Source organism: Melopsittacus undulatus, chromosome Z (assembly GCF_012275295.1).
Source record: "Melopsittacus undulatus isolate bMelUnd1 chromosome Z, bMelUnd1.mat.Z, whole genome shotgun sequence".
In the NCBI taxonomy this organism is placed as follows: domain Eukaryota; kingdom Metazoa; phylum Chordata; class Aves; order Psittaciformes; family Psittaculidae; genus Melopsittacus; species Melopsittacus undulatus.
Window position 1 is genome coordinate 98,000,958 of NC_047557.1, and position 16,359 is coordinate 98,017,316.

At 41.2% G+C, this 16,359-nt stretch overlaps 1 protein-coding gene across 1 annotated transcript; it reads left to right on the plus strand.

The window, feature by feature from the left end:
* The first annotated feature begins 4,215 nt into the window (after positions 1–4,215).
* On the plus strand, positions 4,216–15,988 carry HSD17B2 (hydroxysteroid 17-beta dehydrogenase 2). The gene is made up of 5 exons (XM_005152152.3): positions 4,216–4,517; positions 8,991–9,203; positions 9,891–10,076; positions 13,119–13,256; positions 14,828–15,988. Exons 1-5 carry the CDS (start codon positions 4,241–4,243, stop codon positions 15,184–15,186), a joined length of 1,173 nt encoding a protein of 390 aa, XP_005152209.2. The 5' UTR covers positions 4,216–4,240; the 3' UTR covers positions 15,187–15,988.
* Positions 15,989–16,359: the final 371 nt, after the last annotated feature.

Below are 16,359 nucleotides of genomic sequence, written 5' to 3' on the forward strand. Positions count from 1 at the left end.
AAAGAATTATCTCAACCTTTGTATAGCAGTTCAATAGTATTTGTAAGAGCAAAGTCTGTTTGCCTAAATTAGTTTTGTGTATGTGAGTTCAATAGTTCCTGCATCCAGGATTTATAGCCTGAAAAGTGCTTGTGTAACCATTAAGTCCATAAAAATCCGAATGTATGAAAGTGTTTATATACTCTCAGAAATTGTAGTAAACCAAACAAATGATTTTGTGTGTTTTCTGCTCCTATATATATTTAATCAGGAGAATAATTTTTATCTTTTTGTTAATGACTCATTTGTTGAAACAGATTCTAACCTATTGTCTGCTGAAATTGTTTTCCGAGAAAAGCCTTGTAGCCAAGAACCTGCCTGCAGAGCTCAAGATGCAAATCCCTTACCCAAGCCACAAAAGCACACGAAACACACGGAGCAGGGACCCTTGGGAGTAGCTGAAAAAGCCTGAATCAGCAAACAGAATAGAACAAAATGGAAAACTGAAGAGTTCTGTGGTAAATCCCTAGACTGAACTGAAAAACAGGTATGTGACTGGCAGAGACAGAGGAAGCCGAGGTGGAGATTGGACACGTAGACATAATGGTTCATGCTTCTAAAGAATGTAATTTATGTTGCAACAGAGACAGAAGAATATCAACAGACAGCAAATATTGGGAATGGTATGTGGTACTTTGGGATGAAGGGAAAGTGCTTAAAGAAAGAATGCAAGTTGACTAGCAAATTAGTGCAAAGTGCAAAGGAAGCACAGGAGAAATGTGGCCAAAGAGGTGAAAAACAATGCAGGGAAAGGTAACAGAAACATTCTGAAGGCCCTGTGGTTCAATTGGAAGCTTCTACTATGCTGAAACGTTACAGAGGCTTTAATAAAGTAAACAGCAGGAAAACTTCTAAACAAGAAATGAAGCTATGAAAAGACAGAAGAGTGCTTATTACCAGGGTAATACCAGAACAGAAAAAGAGCTTGGCACTGCAGTTCAAAGAAGTTGTGAACAGGCTCAGCTTCCCCACTTTAAAAAAGGAACAGGGGAACCTGAACATTTTGCCTATTTTTGTGTTAAGAACAGAAATCAGAAGCACAGCCTGTAACTATCATGTTGAAAAATACAGAGCCAGAAAAGGATGACAGCAAAAACCTTAAAGAAATGGGAAGGAAGTAAATTAATATCTGGGAAGAAGTGATTTTGCCTAAAAAATGAGAATGTGGTATCAAGGAGTGGATGCCTACAATAAGGATCCCACACATGGGCGAGGTGTTCTTGCGTTTTCCTGGGGAAAGTCTTCTGCAGTGATACTATGTGGGGTGAAAGATGCTGTGACTGTAAAATTCGGGGGTATAAAAGCTGGATTTAGACTCAAGAAATTCTACAGAGACTAGCTGTTCATGTTGCAGATTACCATGCAAGGCTCATTCTGCATGAAAGGCATCTTGTTTTGCCATTGCTTTAATTGACCTTCCATAGTTAGCACTTAGCATGAAGACACTTGTGTCATGGGGCATACTTGAGATCTGCAAAGTCCCAGTTAGAAATATCAGAAACAGAGATTGAAGTGAGGGTAAGTAACGGCACAATGGAACAGTTCACCCAGGAGGCTTGTCTGAATCATGTATCCACTGCTGTTTGGCATTGGCATGGACTGACTATGTAATACTATATTCAGTATAGAATATATAGATTACCAAGGCATAAAGGGACAGGGCACTTGAGTTATTGTGTGATGGCTCTGAAAAGCTTGGAGGACGGACAAATGTCCTGGCAAAGGTAGGTCAAGCTTGGCTCAAAATCAATTAGCTCAAATCCATCCTCCGTGTAACAAGATGTTATGTAGATGCAACATCCTGATAATTTAAAGAAGCCACATCTTCTCCAGCAAAACTATCAGGAAGTGTGAGATAGGGTGTATATTCATAGCATAAGAAGGCATGGCATAGAGAAATAGGAATTAACACAAACTCGATCACAATCTCGTGTTAATGTACAGCTGTTAGAACTGGAGACATCCCAAAGTGGTAGAGAAGGAAGTAGATGCTTTCTTAAGATGGATACTGGGCATATGGTGATAAAACTTAACTTGTTGTGAAATTGTGCCGAAAAGTCCTCAAGCAGCAATCTGTCACCACTGGTTCTTGAGGGAGTTCATGAGGTGGGTACTGCAAGTTAGCGTTTCTCAGCCAGCTTTAGATCTTACCCATCCGAGAGCAGCCCATCTCATGGTGTGTATGCACTTACGTGTAACTTTATTCACACACCAGTGTGAACACGTGGTCAGTTTTTTATTAAAAGAAGCCTTCACTAGTTCTATTTTATGTTAAAAATGTAAGTTCAACTTTAACTCAGACAGAGATCAATCCCCACCAGTTCTTCCCACGGTTTTTCTGCAGCACTGTAGATGCAGATGGGTGTTGTGTCAGTGTGTGCATATGGCATCCCCAGCAGCCCATATATTCACCCAGCCCTCCAGTGCAGTGTGTGAGGGAGAACATGTACACGTGCACATATGCATTCAGTGAGGGACGTGGCAGGGGAGCACAGAGTGGAGGTGAAGACTCATGCAGAGATGCTCTGCAGGGATCATGCATGGTGGCCACCATAGCCTGGCTCCTTGACCACCTCTGTCTGCTCCCCATAGACTAAGGGGAGCCAGGGTGGACATCAGGCTGGAGGTGGTCACTTCTGCCCCTTGTCCCATTATGCAGAAGTTACAGCTGGCTGTATCCTCAAGTGTGAGAGTGGATGCTTTAAATGCCAACACACCTGTGATGATCCAAATAACATAAATAAGGAAGAGGAAGCAAAATTGTCCAACAAAATCTGTAAGAAGATGCCTTACTGGGGCAAGGCATAATTGACCTGGAAACCAGTGTGCCATTAAAAAGCAGAAGCACCAAATGGCAGAGAAGTGAAAATAGTTTATACTTCTTGCACTAGTGACAGGATGGATGAATGAGTGTTCACAATAGTAATGAATGACAGCAGATCTTGATGGTAATGTCCCTTTAAGAAACTGACCTCATCTTTTATGTAAACTACCTATAGAGGTATGCTTTCATTTTCACTGCCTCTAAAAAATTTATATTCAACAGATTCATCATCTCATAAAACCCCAAAGGAATCATGGAATGGAAATGTGCTTGTATCTCATGTTAGGTTTGCACCCTGTACTTCAGTCTTCCAGTGCCTAAAGTAAAATAGGTCAGCACTACATTTTGTATTGGAAAACCAAAGCATGTTGTCTGTGTGATAACTTAGACTCATTCCCCCAAAACAATCAGCAGGGATTTTTAAAACAGGGTTAAATATGGCTAAATTGTATTTCAATCCCTTTAGCTGGATGGATTTCAAAATTTTCTTATTGCTCAAGTAACTTTCAGAGTACACGACAGAAGGTGTTAAATCTCTCAAATGTATTTAATTGATTACATCTTGTAATGCAACTTGCTATGGGTACTGAACCAGTTATTTCTGTCAAAACTAAGTTGAATGTCTTCACTGGAGACAAACTGAAATTCTGTTTCATGTGTGTTACATGTGTTCACTTCATGAAGTGTTCTTAATGGCAAACCAGTAATTGCCCTTTCTCAGCCTCTTAGGCTGGCTTGACTGTCAATTAACTATAGATATTTTCTGAATGAGGAGTAGGTGACTAGCCAAAGGTTTGTGCTAAAGCAAGGAATGTCATTTTGGGCTTTTTGTTGTGAGAGGAGGGGTGGCCCATGTGTGCTAAAGCACAATTCTAACCACACAGATTGCACTACAGAGAGTAAATAACCCTGTCCTGACTCGTTTTTACTACTGCCCATCAGAAATCAGTTCCACTGAAACTACACTAAGTTTTTAGACAGGAAATTCCAACTGTTTGCTATAAAGGAAACTGTTATTTTTTTTCTTCCCCATGTCTAGGAAAATGTACTTTAAACTTATAAAACGTATAGCAGTTAATTTTTTCCCGAAGCCAGCGCTCGCTACATCATGTCTGTTCCCAGTGCTGTCAATCATTATCCAGTCAGCATAGTGTTCAGAAGGTGGAGCTGTCAGGCAGAAGGAATAAAAGGTAAGAAAAAGAAGGCTTCTGCTTTCTTTCTGATGCCAAGGGTAAGTGAGATTATGTCAAACCTTTAAACAGAGTCCCCTTTCTCTGCCCCACCCCCTGCCTGTATATAACACATGCTGCATTTAGCAATACCTGCTTTTACCCAGCCGGTGGTGGGGTGTGTGTGTGCCTGCTTCTCACCCTTGCTATGGATGCTCTTGCTGACAGCCCCCTTGGATGGCTCTGTGTGGGCATCACTGCGCTTTTTGGGGTGACTGTGTTCTGCAGAGCCAAGAGGAACCCAGTGGGTAAAGAAAATGTACTGGTCTGGAGCCTCCTGCCTGCCTTGCTGGGGCTGCTGTGCGTGGCCATGCTGGGCACTGGTGAGGGGCTGGTGGTGTTCTGTGCCTCGTGCCTCATTTCCTCCATATACCTGAGTAGCACGGTGCTGCTGCCTGTGGGTGACAAAGCTGTGCTTATTACAGGTAGGGTGCTGCAGGCGTGCTTCGGGAAGCAAAACTGGCTTTTCTCACAAGTGGGCTAGAAAACTTTGTGTCCTTGGGTTAGGTATCTATGAAATGCATGCTTGTAAGATTTCCTTTTATTGTTTGGGTTTTTTTTTTTTTGCTAATTTTATTTGCTTTGTCTGAGATTTTTTTTTTTAGGTAAATAAGTGTTCTGGAATTAGGTAGAAAAGCGTTTTAATAGATGCTATTATTTTTTAGTGTCTCATTTAATCTTTACAAGTAGCTTTTTAGATGTAGTTGTGAAATTAACCATTCTGCAAAAAGCAGAAGAATGCTTATGGTGTTCTAGCTTTTTAAGAGGGACATTAACTTCTGGGAGCCCTCAGAACACGCTATTCATACTTTACTTGTATTTACTTGAATTTATTGTACTGAATATGGATGTTTGGTTGTCTTTTGGTATGCTCATTTAGACAGTGCATGCTGTGTCTATCCTGCATGTATTTCCAGACAGTAGTTTGGTGACATCTCTTTGAAATGATGTATGAAATCGTTCGACACTGAGTAATTTCCTTCATTAGCAGGGAAAGTTCAGAGCTAATTAATTGAGTCTCTGTTAACACTGTGGTCTACTTAAACCTCACTTTTGTTTTGCAAGGATGGCATTTTTGTGGCTTTATGTCTTTTCTCCCGCTTCTTCTAAAACTTTAGATGTTGTTTATTTGTGTTAATCAAGCCTTTAAACTGGAGTGCTTGCCAACTGCTTCTTCTATTGTCAACTTGCTCTCTTTTTTATTTATTTATTTATTTTCTTTGTTTTTTTTTCTCCTCTGGAATGCTTCATTAAGTCACTTTAGTTTACATAACTATTCCGTGCAGAATTTCATTTTTATAGGGACACCTGAAAATAACTTAGATTTACCTAGCAAGCATTAATGTGGAGGTTAAATGCAGAAGTTAAGAGAGAACAAGGTATGTTCTCCCCTCACAGCTGGGTTTCTTCCTGCAGGTGTATCAGATGAAGATGGATGTTGGGCAGGGGTATTCCTCTTTTCCCACCATTGCAGACATGGGGGTTGTGCTTGTACTTGGGCATTTCCTTGCTTTTTGTAAGACTGCAGTTCTCCAGGGAAAAGCAGTCTCTGAGCTGACCTGCTGTAGAGAATATGAATTAGAGCAATACAGGGGAGTGAAGAATAGTTGGGGATATTCCAGGAAGTGATTGTGCTTTCTCTGTATCCATGCTGTAACTGTCCTGAGGAAATGCAAGTTTGGACACCTCTGACAGCTGACATGTCTGAGGAGGCTCTTCTTGGTCTTCCTTTGAATCCAGACTGTTATGCAATCAATCAACCCCTGCATCAACTGGAACAGAAGTTTTGCTCAGCACATTTCTTGGTTGAATTGTTTTGGCTGTAGTACATTTCCCTGCACCAACCATAGGATGTTTTGCAGGTGTAAGGTGCATCTAAATCAATTTTTGATGTCATATTCTCCAATTTAAAAAAGACCTGAGGCAGGCACTTAATGGGAAATGGTGATTCTATTTATTTATTTATACTGCCACCACCACCCCTTTCAGCTCTGCAGGGCTGAGGAATGCTGCTGTGTTCTGGGCAGCTACCACATATCACTAGTGAGATGGTTGCCAAAGGATGGAGCAATAATCTCTGTGCTTATCTCCCTGGGTTTTGTCAGATATTGTTCTGGCCCTCTTTAGGTGTCCCTTGTACAGATACTGCTCTGTGTTGTTTATTTAACCTGACAGTTCACCAGAGTACCATGGGAAGGGAAAACTGTGTCCAGTTGTCAAAATGCTTTTTCACATGAATAATTGTGCGCATCTGAGCCATTTTAAAGCCTGCTTTAAGTCACTGGTGAAACATTAATTCTGATCCTCTTCCTGAGAGTGAGCACTTCAGTGTCCTAAAACAGAAGCTCCTGGACATGCAAACACTTTCGAGTAGTTTGGTAGATCCAATACCCAGTTTCTGTAAAAAGTTAGATTCCCGTGAAGATTCAAAGTAGCAGGAATTGTGAAATTCTTGCTTCATTTATCCTGTGTGGAGTGAGATGAGTTTCTGCGGTTAATTTGGTCTTTTCAGTCTTGATGTGGGACTTCCCATTTCTGATGCCTAGTGTGAGTCTATGATAAATGCTCAGTAATAATTTGGTTACAGTCAGTAGCGACTGCCTTTCCTATGATAAATCTTTAGATCATTCACAAAGTTTTGGTTTTGACATACAAGTAGGGAGGAAGGAATTCTCTCTTTCTTCCCTATAGGGGATTAACAACTGTTCGAATTTGATGAGTTGAAAGGTATGGGTGTCAATAACAGGTCTGAAATTAAAATCAGACTTGTTTGGATAAAACCTGGGGACAAACCCAATGATAAACACTGCTTTTTATTTCCTTCTTGGAGCTGCTGCACCCATCCCTCTTTGGGAAGTGGCAGAGTGATCAGCAAGTTAAAGCTGTGTTGTAAAACTTAATTTACATCTATATCTGTGGCTGTGTACTTGCTGGAAAGGATGAAAAGGGAAGGATTTGATCCAGAAATAGGGGTTTTCACCAAAAAAAAAAAAAAACCAAAAAGGAAAGACACCCCACCCCCAAACTCAGAAATCTGTCTTATCTTTGGGATGTTTGCAGGCCCCTTCCTGTCTCTTTAGGGAATTCCAAGAATGCAGGTTTTTTCTTCCCTTTTGGGTCAGGGCTGCGAGAAGCTAAATGTGATATATGTGGTTCTCTGGTACATCTTCAACAACCTGCAGACTTAAAAAATGCTAAAAAGCAGGTATTTTTTCTTTAACGAGTTAAAAAGAGCACAAGAAATTCTTTTCAACATCTTGCACTGACTAATCCAGGCATTTAGCTTGTGTTTCTTTCACCTGAAATTAAATATTTTCACCTGAAATTAAATATTTTCACCTTTTGGGACTGAAGATCCAGCTAAAAGGCAGAAATTAAGATCTAGCATGATTGTAGTGAGTCTCTATTGAGTGTGGATTTTGGGTGCAGGAACAGGCCTGTGAATAACTAAGATAATATCTGCCTCTGTGTGGCAAAGTCAGAGATTAACTCTGATAAATTTATGGTAGCGTTATGTAGGGAGTATCACAGCTCTTTCAGAAATGAGGAGATAGTAAAAGATCTGGTAGGAGTCCCAGCCCTTTGTCTGACATTCAGGTTTCCAGACATGTGGGTTTGGAAGCTGAGCATTTATGTAATAAATTGCTATTGAAGGAGATAGCCAAGCCTTGGGATCGCTCCATGGATCTCAGTGCACATCAGCATCCAGGAGCTTGCTTTGCCGCAGTTAGAGTGGAACGTGTGGTGCACAATCATGGTACATGCTGATGTGTGTCTGCTTTGTTGTGCAAAAACTGCATTAGTTTCTTAAGCTCCTCATTTACCTTCTGACATTGTCCTTTGTAAATCTTCTGCAGCATAGACCCTATAAACTCCTTCCCTCTCTGTAGCAGAGCCCTGTGTTGCCTCATTTCGGGTCTTGGTGGGCAGATAGGTGACATGTTTCCTCCCTTGCTGAGCAGCTTCTCTGCAGGTGAGAAGAATGGAAATCAGAGTTAAAAAAGACACCAGGAGAGAAAACACCTTCTTAACATATCTTAAGATAACAAAACACTGCGACAAAGGGTGAGACTTGTGAATCAGCTGAATTATTTGTTAAATATTTCTCGTTATGTGGTTGGAGGAATTGCGCAATTGTTATCGCAGCAATCCTTGTGTGTTTGCTCCAGCAGTGCTTCCTGTGTTTGGTAGTTCAGTGCTTTATTATAGGCACAGTTTGGAATAAGTCTGGATAGACAGGATAAGAAAAACTCTGATTAGTGTTAGCATGAATTAAATAGCTGGTGCTGTTTGGCTTAACCTAAAAATGCTACTCAAGGGCTTTCTTGGGGCTTGAAAGCATTGAACTCCTTTGCAGGTAAAGAAACAGTTGCTTGGCTTTGCCTTGGTTGCAGCCTGTGACAAAAAAATGTATTTATCAGAAGGATCTGGACAGTAGATGTTTGAATGGAATAATGCTGCTTCTTTGAAGTAAGAAATAGAACCCAACAATTTCAATTCCAATGTCTTGTAATTGCTTTCTCCATCTGAGATTTCAGATTAATGCATGTTTTCTTTTTTTTTTCCCCTAGACACTTCTGTTAGAAAGTTTCAGTCTGAATAGTTGAATAAACCCAATCTATGGTTTTATTTCCGCTGTGTGTATGGAGTAAGTCTTGGAATCTGTTACTGGTAGAGCATGAAGTGGTGCTGTTAGCAATAAGCCAAGAGCACATGGTCTATCAAGCTTTGTGGAACATGCAAAGGTCCAGCTCTGCAAACCTTCATATCTGAACTTCCAACTGTCATATGTATTTCAGTGACTTTATTTCCTCACCCTTCTGGTTACATTTGCATATGTGTGCCTTTAATGATGTTTTAGGACAGACCTACTTTTCAAGTCTTTGTGATGCTTTCAGGAAGCGATACTGGGATAGGACATGCACTGGCTAAATACCTGGATAGCTTAGGCTTCATTGTGTTTGCTGGGGTTTTGAATAAGGATGGACCTGGAGCTAAGGAACTGAGACGGACCTGTTCTCGGAGGCTTTCTCTGCTGCAGCTGGATGTAACCAATGCCAAACAAGTCAAGGAAGCCTTTCTGAAAGTCTCAGAGAGGGTGCAAAATACAGGTAACAGCTTATTTTTCCCGTTATAACAGGAGTACTAATGTAACTGCTTACAAGCTGCATCTCTTAACTTCTGGGTGCATCATGACTTCTGTGTGTCATCTCCATTCCACCATCTGTGGGCAGTCCAGGGTATTTATATCCATGACTCCTGCTTTCTGGGCCACATGGAAAATGGTGATGGCTGTTCATAGAGTGGGTACTGTGTGTCTGCAGCTGCATCAGTTTGACCTTTGTGGAGTATGAAGATAGACTGAGAAAGTTGGGGCTGTTCAGCCTGGAGAAGAGAAGGCTGCATGGAGACCTCAGAGCAGCCTTCCAGTATCTGAAGGGGGCCTACAGGGATGCTGGAGAGAGACTATTCATTAGGCACTGCAGTGACAGGACAAGGGGTAATGGGTTAAAACTTAAACAGCAGAGGTTTAGATTGGATCTAAGGAAGAAGTTTTTTGCTGTGAGGGTGGTGAGGCACTGGAATGCATTGCCCAGGGAGGTTGTGAATGCTCCATCCCTGATAGTGTTCAAGGCCAGGTTGTACAGAGCCTTGGGTGCCATGGTTTAGTGTGAGGTGTCCCTGCCCATGGCAGGGGGATTGGAACTGGATGATCTTAAGGTCCTTTCCAACCCTAACTATTCTATGATTCTATGATTTCATGCTGTTAACAACCTTGTGCCTTTTCTTCTTCCCAGGGCTCTGGGGAGTCGTGAACAACGCAGGTATCCTAGGCTTCCCTGCCGATGGCGAATTGCTCCCCATGAACACATACAGGATGTGCATGGAGGTGAATTTCTTTGGGGCTGTAGAAGTGTCTAAGACCTTCTTATCATTGCTCCGTAAATCCAAGGGGAGGCTGGTTAACATGTCCAGCATGGCAGGTGAGCTGAACTACAGCACCAAAAAACTGCTGGTGCAACAGGAAAACACCTAACTTCCTTGGCAAAAATGTCGAGGAAGGTGTTGGTTGTTGTCAATACACCAAGGGAGTTAATATCTATGTAATAAGTGCAGGTTTTTCTTTTGGTTGGGAGACTATTTCCAGAAATCAGCCCTTAAAGAATCAGCTAAAGCAACTAAAAATAGGCTGTTATATGAAAGATGGTGAAATTCAGATCTTGTGTTACAGATGCTATGAATGATGGCTGTGTGAGCTTCCAGAAAGATGGGTGGTAAATCACAGATGTTGCTATAATATGTTCCAGCAGAAGTCTGTGACCATGTCTGTGTCATTGAACCACACTGTGGAGATGCTCAAAAGCTTTCTCTGCCTTCTGCAGAGAAAGGCTTTATTCCATTTGGGCTGGTTACATATAAAGTTTCAAACTTTTCTTAATACTTTAGGTTAACCAGAGCATAAATATCTTTTGGGGAAGTTCATGACATTTGTAACAGTCTCTAATAAATGTTAGATATTTCACTTGGGCAGCTCCACCTCTCCACCCTTGAAGCGCTCAGTTACTATAGTCAGGGTGAGAAAACACAATGATGAATCAGCTGCTGAAGAAAAACATTAAATTCTTCAAAACTGAGTTTTAAATTTTTGCTGCATCCTATGGTTCGTTTCAGAGTACACAGTCTTAGAGCATGGTCTGCTATTAACGTGGGAACTGAAGAGAGTGTATGTCTGTATTTCTGTAAAAATATTTTCAATATTTTCTTAAAAATTACTTTAGCCTAACTGATTAAGAAGATTGTATTTTTTCATGAGTGAAAAAATACATTTTTTTGCATCAATACAATGCATCAATACAAGTGAAATAACTTTTTAAAAATTAATAGCATGTGATATGATTTCTAGTTTTGTCCCATAAATTGTGGTTGCTATATATATATATATATATATCTGCTTTTATAACATGACCTTCTATTCTAAGAGAACAGCTGAGATTAAGATGTAGGAACTGAAGTACTACAGTATCTGGTAGCCAGCAGCTGAGGAGCAAGAATGCTCCTTTGAAATGAGACCTGCTAGAAGCAGGATGTTGTGATGCTGGAAAGTATTTTAGTTTAAGACCTCTTGAGGATCTACTGTATCATTTGCTTCCCAAATGCTCCTTTACCCTGTCTGCTTGGACCCTTACTTCTGCACAGCTTCTGTCCACCCACGCCCTACTGTGCTGCTGGGGTAACTCGTGAAGGTGTTACCTGGTGTTCATGGCTTATGCTGAGGATGTGGCTGCAGGCTAGCTCTGACACTGTAATCTTCTTTTCTCATTTTATAATCCCAAGTATTTTTGTTGTATCTGCATGCCTGTGCTTATGGTTTGTTGCTGATGCTTAAAAATATCAGCACTGAACTGTCAGGACTTTTTTGGTGCTTCTCTGCCCACCAGCCCTTGCAAGCACAGACCTGTTTTCTCTGAGCACCCAAGTGAGGCTTGTACTTACTGTGTTTTGGGGCAGAGGTCTTGATTCCTGGCATGAATGCCTGAGCTTGTTTGCAGGGTTAAATGGAGAGCTGAATGATTTGCCTTTACAGGAGTTGATAATGACCCTGCTTAAACTATATCTGTTTACACAGATGTTCTTGCTTGCGGGCTGCTTTGAGTAAATAACTTTCTCTTAATGCCAGGTCTGAGGGTCCTTTGGTAAAACATTAACAGAGAAGTTAGTGAGGTCTCATTGTGCTGGATCTATTCCTGTCTGTGCAGAGCTAATTTAACTGAATTTGAGGTTAGCCTGACCTCAGAGGGAAAGAGTCTGTGATTCAATTGGCTGAAACCAATTGAAACACAAACTTATTCAGATGCATACAGAAGAATAATTAACATAAAATTGGCCTGAATTCTTCAAAGGTAAGACGGTCCAATGGTACTTTGGTTGTTGTGGTAGAAAACCCAATAAACAGCACCAGTGGCTCACCTGAAAATTCCCCTGTATCAAAGTATTTTGTTTTAAAAGATTCAGACACATTGAGATAAGTATGTAATGTTTGAAACAGGCTGTACTGGAGCATGTGGCCAACTGCTTCCTCAAGAGGAAGGGCTACCCATTCTGTTCCCTCCTCCCTGCAGTGCTAGCACAGCCCATGGGGGCTGCGATGACCCCTAAATCTGCAGTGATACTCTGTGTGGTGATAACACCACACTTGTGGAGAAAGTAAAGAGGGGGATGATGCTCAAATTAAAGCATCTTGATATTTTTCTAAAGCTGAAGAAGTGACAGTCTACCAGTTTTTGGAACAGAATCTCTGTATTTGGAAGGTACTATTTTTTGGAAGATTTGGGTTTGTAAAAATACAGATTTATTTTAAATCCGCCTAAAATACTGGCTGTTTTCTATCTTTTCCATCTGAACAACTGCTGCTGGGATTGGAGAAGATGAGATATAACTATAGGCAGGGGGTCTGCTTCTGTGATGGGTGCTGGGGAGTCCTGTTGCCCCAAGGGGTGTGATTCCAGCCAGAAAGGTTTTCTCCCCACTGTTGTCTCTAGTTTTCTGAAATTAGATGAAAACAACTTATAAGTTAGCTTTATAAAGCTAGAATTGAGATTACTTACCCTGTTGTAACTGTGGTTTATAATAAGAGCTGGAAATTCATGTTACAGTGACAAGAAGAAACAGCGGCATTAAACTGTTGATCCACTATTTATATGAACTAAAACATCATCTGTGTTTCTGAAACCAACAGTCATAATTTTCAGCAGTTTTTATGTTTAAATGCAATAAGGTTTATTTTTTTCTGCCACACAAGGTGTCTTGTCAGGTGTTAGTGTGCATAACTGCTATAAGCAACTGCTAATTTATGACTTTCACTTTTTTTTAACCTCTAGAAAGAAATCAATCCCTTACTGACTTGTCTTTAACCTCAGTGAGAGATGCATAATTTTGGTTGTGCTATAATCTTCCTTCTAAATCATTAAAATAAAGGCTGGAAAGATCTACCATTGAGCTTCATTATGTTTATATTGCTCCTGCAGGAGGCATTCCACTACCAAGGTATGCTGCATATGGTGCATCAAAAGCAGCTCTGGCCATGTTTTCTGGAGTAATGAGGCAAGAGCTTTCCAAATGGGGAATTAAAGTTGCTGCAATTCATCCATCAGGCTTCCGAACAGGTTGGTATTTGACATTTTGAGTAGTTCTTTCTTCCTCGCTTCTTTCTCTGTAGTCAGCATCCCCAAACAGAGTCCTGACTGATTCTCAGCACTTAGACTTTTTCTCCCATTCTTTATGTTGTTTATGGAAATGAAGATCTGCATTTCTTATGAGATATCCTCTCCAGTTCTGCATCTGCTTCCCTCTGCCTTGCAAGTGCAGCCTTTATCCTAGGCAGAGCTTTCCTTGCTTTGAGACAGGGCAAGGTTCATGCAATTGGTGTCTTCCTGTTGCTGCAGCTTTGTTGAAGTTAACAAACAAAGCATCATGGTGTGTTGGGTTTGAGTGTTATCCCTTGCCTGTCCTGCATGAGCACTTCGGGGCTCACTGTTGGTCCTACCTTTCTTAATACCAGAGCTGTCTTTGTTGAACTCTCTCATCTTGCATTGGTGTGTCTGCAGCTATACCTCTTATCCTGCCTACTTGCTGTTCATGTTACTGTGGTATTTCCTCACCACTCCTTCTCTCTGCTGTTCTCCTGCTGCTTTCTGTTCCAAACCCTTCTCTTTCCACTGCTCTGAGCACCTTGTGCAGAGCCTGTCCAGGTTACAGACTCACCTCCTGCTGCACCAAAGAGCAGGATGGGTGTCATACATGTCCCTGCTCTAGGACACGCCTGGCAGCTACCTGAGGACATGAAATCCCACATCTCTCTTCTCAGCATGTCCTGGTGACTTCAGGGAGACCTTAATTCTTAAGCTGATGGAAAGCAAAATGGTCATGAATCCCTGCTGTCCTAAATGCCTCCCCACCAGGGCAGAAGCTCTGTGAGGCACTCTGATAGTGCCTGTGTGGTCAGTGGTACATGCCTGAGGTTTTACTGCCAGGGCCCCATTGTCAGACTTCTGGATGAAAAATTAATGCATCAATACAAGCCTTGATATTTAAGTGTTTATTTAAAGGTTTTATTTATTTACAATGCTTAATAAACGATAGATGGGCAATAAATGCACTGGAAAAGCCACTGCTTTCATTCCCACATGATGCAGATGGGGGGGAGAACAGGAGGGATTCATAACTTTTAAAGAAATCTGGCCTAATACAAGCTTTCTTCTTCACAAAGCTAGTTGTCACTTGTCACTTGTGAAAGAGGAGGAGCTTAGCACTTGACCAACACAAGTAAATCCTGTTCACCTTAGTTTGCCTGTCTTGCCTCAGTCACTCGCACATGTTAATAAATATTGATTAGAAACACCCACAGAATAAGGGCAGAATGGTGAGGGGTAGAGGAAGAAAAAAATGCTGACGTGGCTGTGAGAGGCTTTTTAGGTGGAGCTGGTAACCAAATAGTGCATGAGCCCCATGCTTTTCTAAGTAGTCTGTGCTTCATATTGTCCCCTCAGCGTAAAAGCACTCACAGCTAAGTGGCACTTTTCTCTCTTCTTCACTAACCCAATTTAGAACAACTGTGAATCAGGATCATGGTGAAGAACAACTTATAGATAATTTTAGATAATAAAATATAGTTATAGATAATTTTGTTTAATTTGGCCCCAAACCCACTTGCTGTACTTTGATGTTGCTGCTGCAGGTATACAAGGTACATCCGACATGTGGGATAAGCAAGAAAAGGAGCTGATGGAGAACCTTCCAGCGGACACAAGGCAAGCCTATGGTGATGAGTACCTCCTGGGGCTGAAGACCTACCTTGTGCATATGCCTGCCTACTGTGACGCCAACCTCTCTCCTGTGCTGAATGCTGTCTTGCATGCTTTGCTGGCCAAGAGACCACATGGCTTGTACACCCCTGGCAAAGGGGCTTACATGCCCCTCTGCATCTTTTGCTGCTTTCCTCTGTGGTTCTATGACTTTTTCATTAGTAAGATGCTGAGTTCTGAGCCTGTCCCAAGGGCACTGAGAACATCAGAAGAAGAAAGCAAGAATCTCTAAGGTATCCATTAACATTTGTCTTACTTGATGAGATAACTGGGGAAAACTCTATTTTAAGACACTGCTATTTATTGTCCTGTCTTTGTTAAATTACATCTACACTTCCTTACAAACAGAAGTAAATCTTTGTGTTAAAAGTAATGTTCAGGAAAAGCAGTGGATAAACAGAAATAGAAAGATATTCCCAGATGGGACATTTTTGGAGGAGTTTGAATGTTTTCCTGATGGTTTTGTATCCCACCTTCTGTGTAAGGTATCTCATGAGGTTATATAGTTCCTGTCTGCTTCAAAAGGCACCACCATCACACAAACAGATGTATAACCTTTTTTTTTTTCAAAACAACACAATCCTTGAAGATCAACAACCTTCTTAAACATCATGAAGAGTTACGTGTATTTCTATCACTGAAGAGATTTAGAAATGCTCGATGCCAATCCTTCTCACTGCAGCTTCAGCCTTATACATCGCAGGCTGTTTTAGTTCTGCTGCTGTTGAACCTGAGGAATTACTGACCTTTTCCCCATCAAGTTTTGTGAAGTATAGTTGTGATGTTTATCATGTATCCTCTTTGCTAGACTAAGCAACATATATTAGTTGAAGGAAAATGAACAAAGACAGATCAAGACTTTCATGAAGAAGCAATCAATCTCCTTCCTACAGTATTAGGAAAAGTAATGATTAGGAAAAGTATCAGCTGCTACTTTTATATGACTGTCTTTGGTTATTCTGACCCTTGCTTGTTTATGACTGTGCTTCCTTAATTATTAGTAAACTCTCATCTCTTGTCTGCTTTTTGTACAATTCCTTGGTTGGTTGTGGTGTTATGAAGAACTCATGGTTTTGCCCATTACTCCTGACACCTTCGTATGTCACCCTCTGTTTTGGGGAGAGTGTGCTTACTCCTCTGAGTCAGTTTTCAGGCTGGCTTTACTGGAGTCCAGTGTCTATCTTCTGCTGGATTTTGGTCATTTCCCTAAATTAATTGTAGAAGCATTAGGTGCCCTCCCTGCTACTGGTTGTCCCTGTGCCCTATACCATAAAACCCTCACTGGTGCCAAGAGACAGGGCAACTCGCCTATATTTCCCCTACCCCACTCCCATTTTTCATTGCCTGTCACATCCCCTGGCTTTGAAAGGCTGTGATATTTTGAAAGCAAGCCTCATACTCCCCC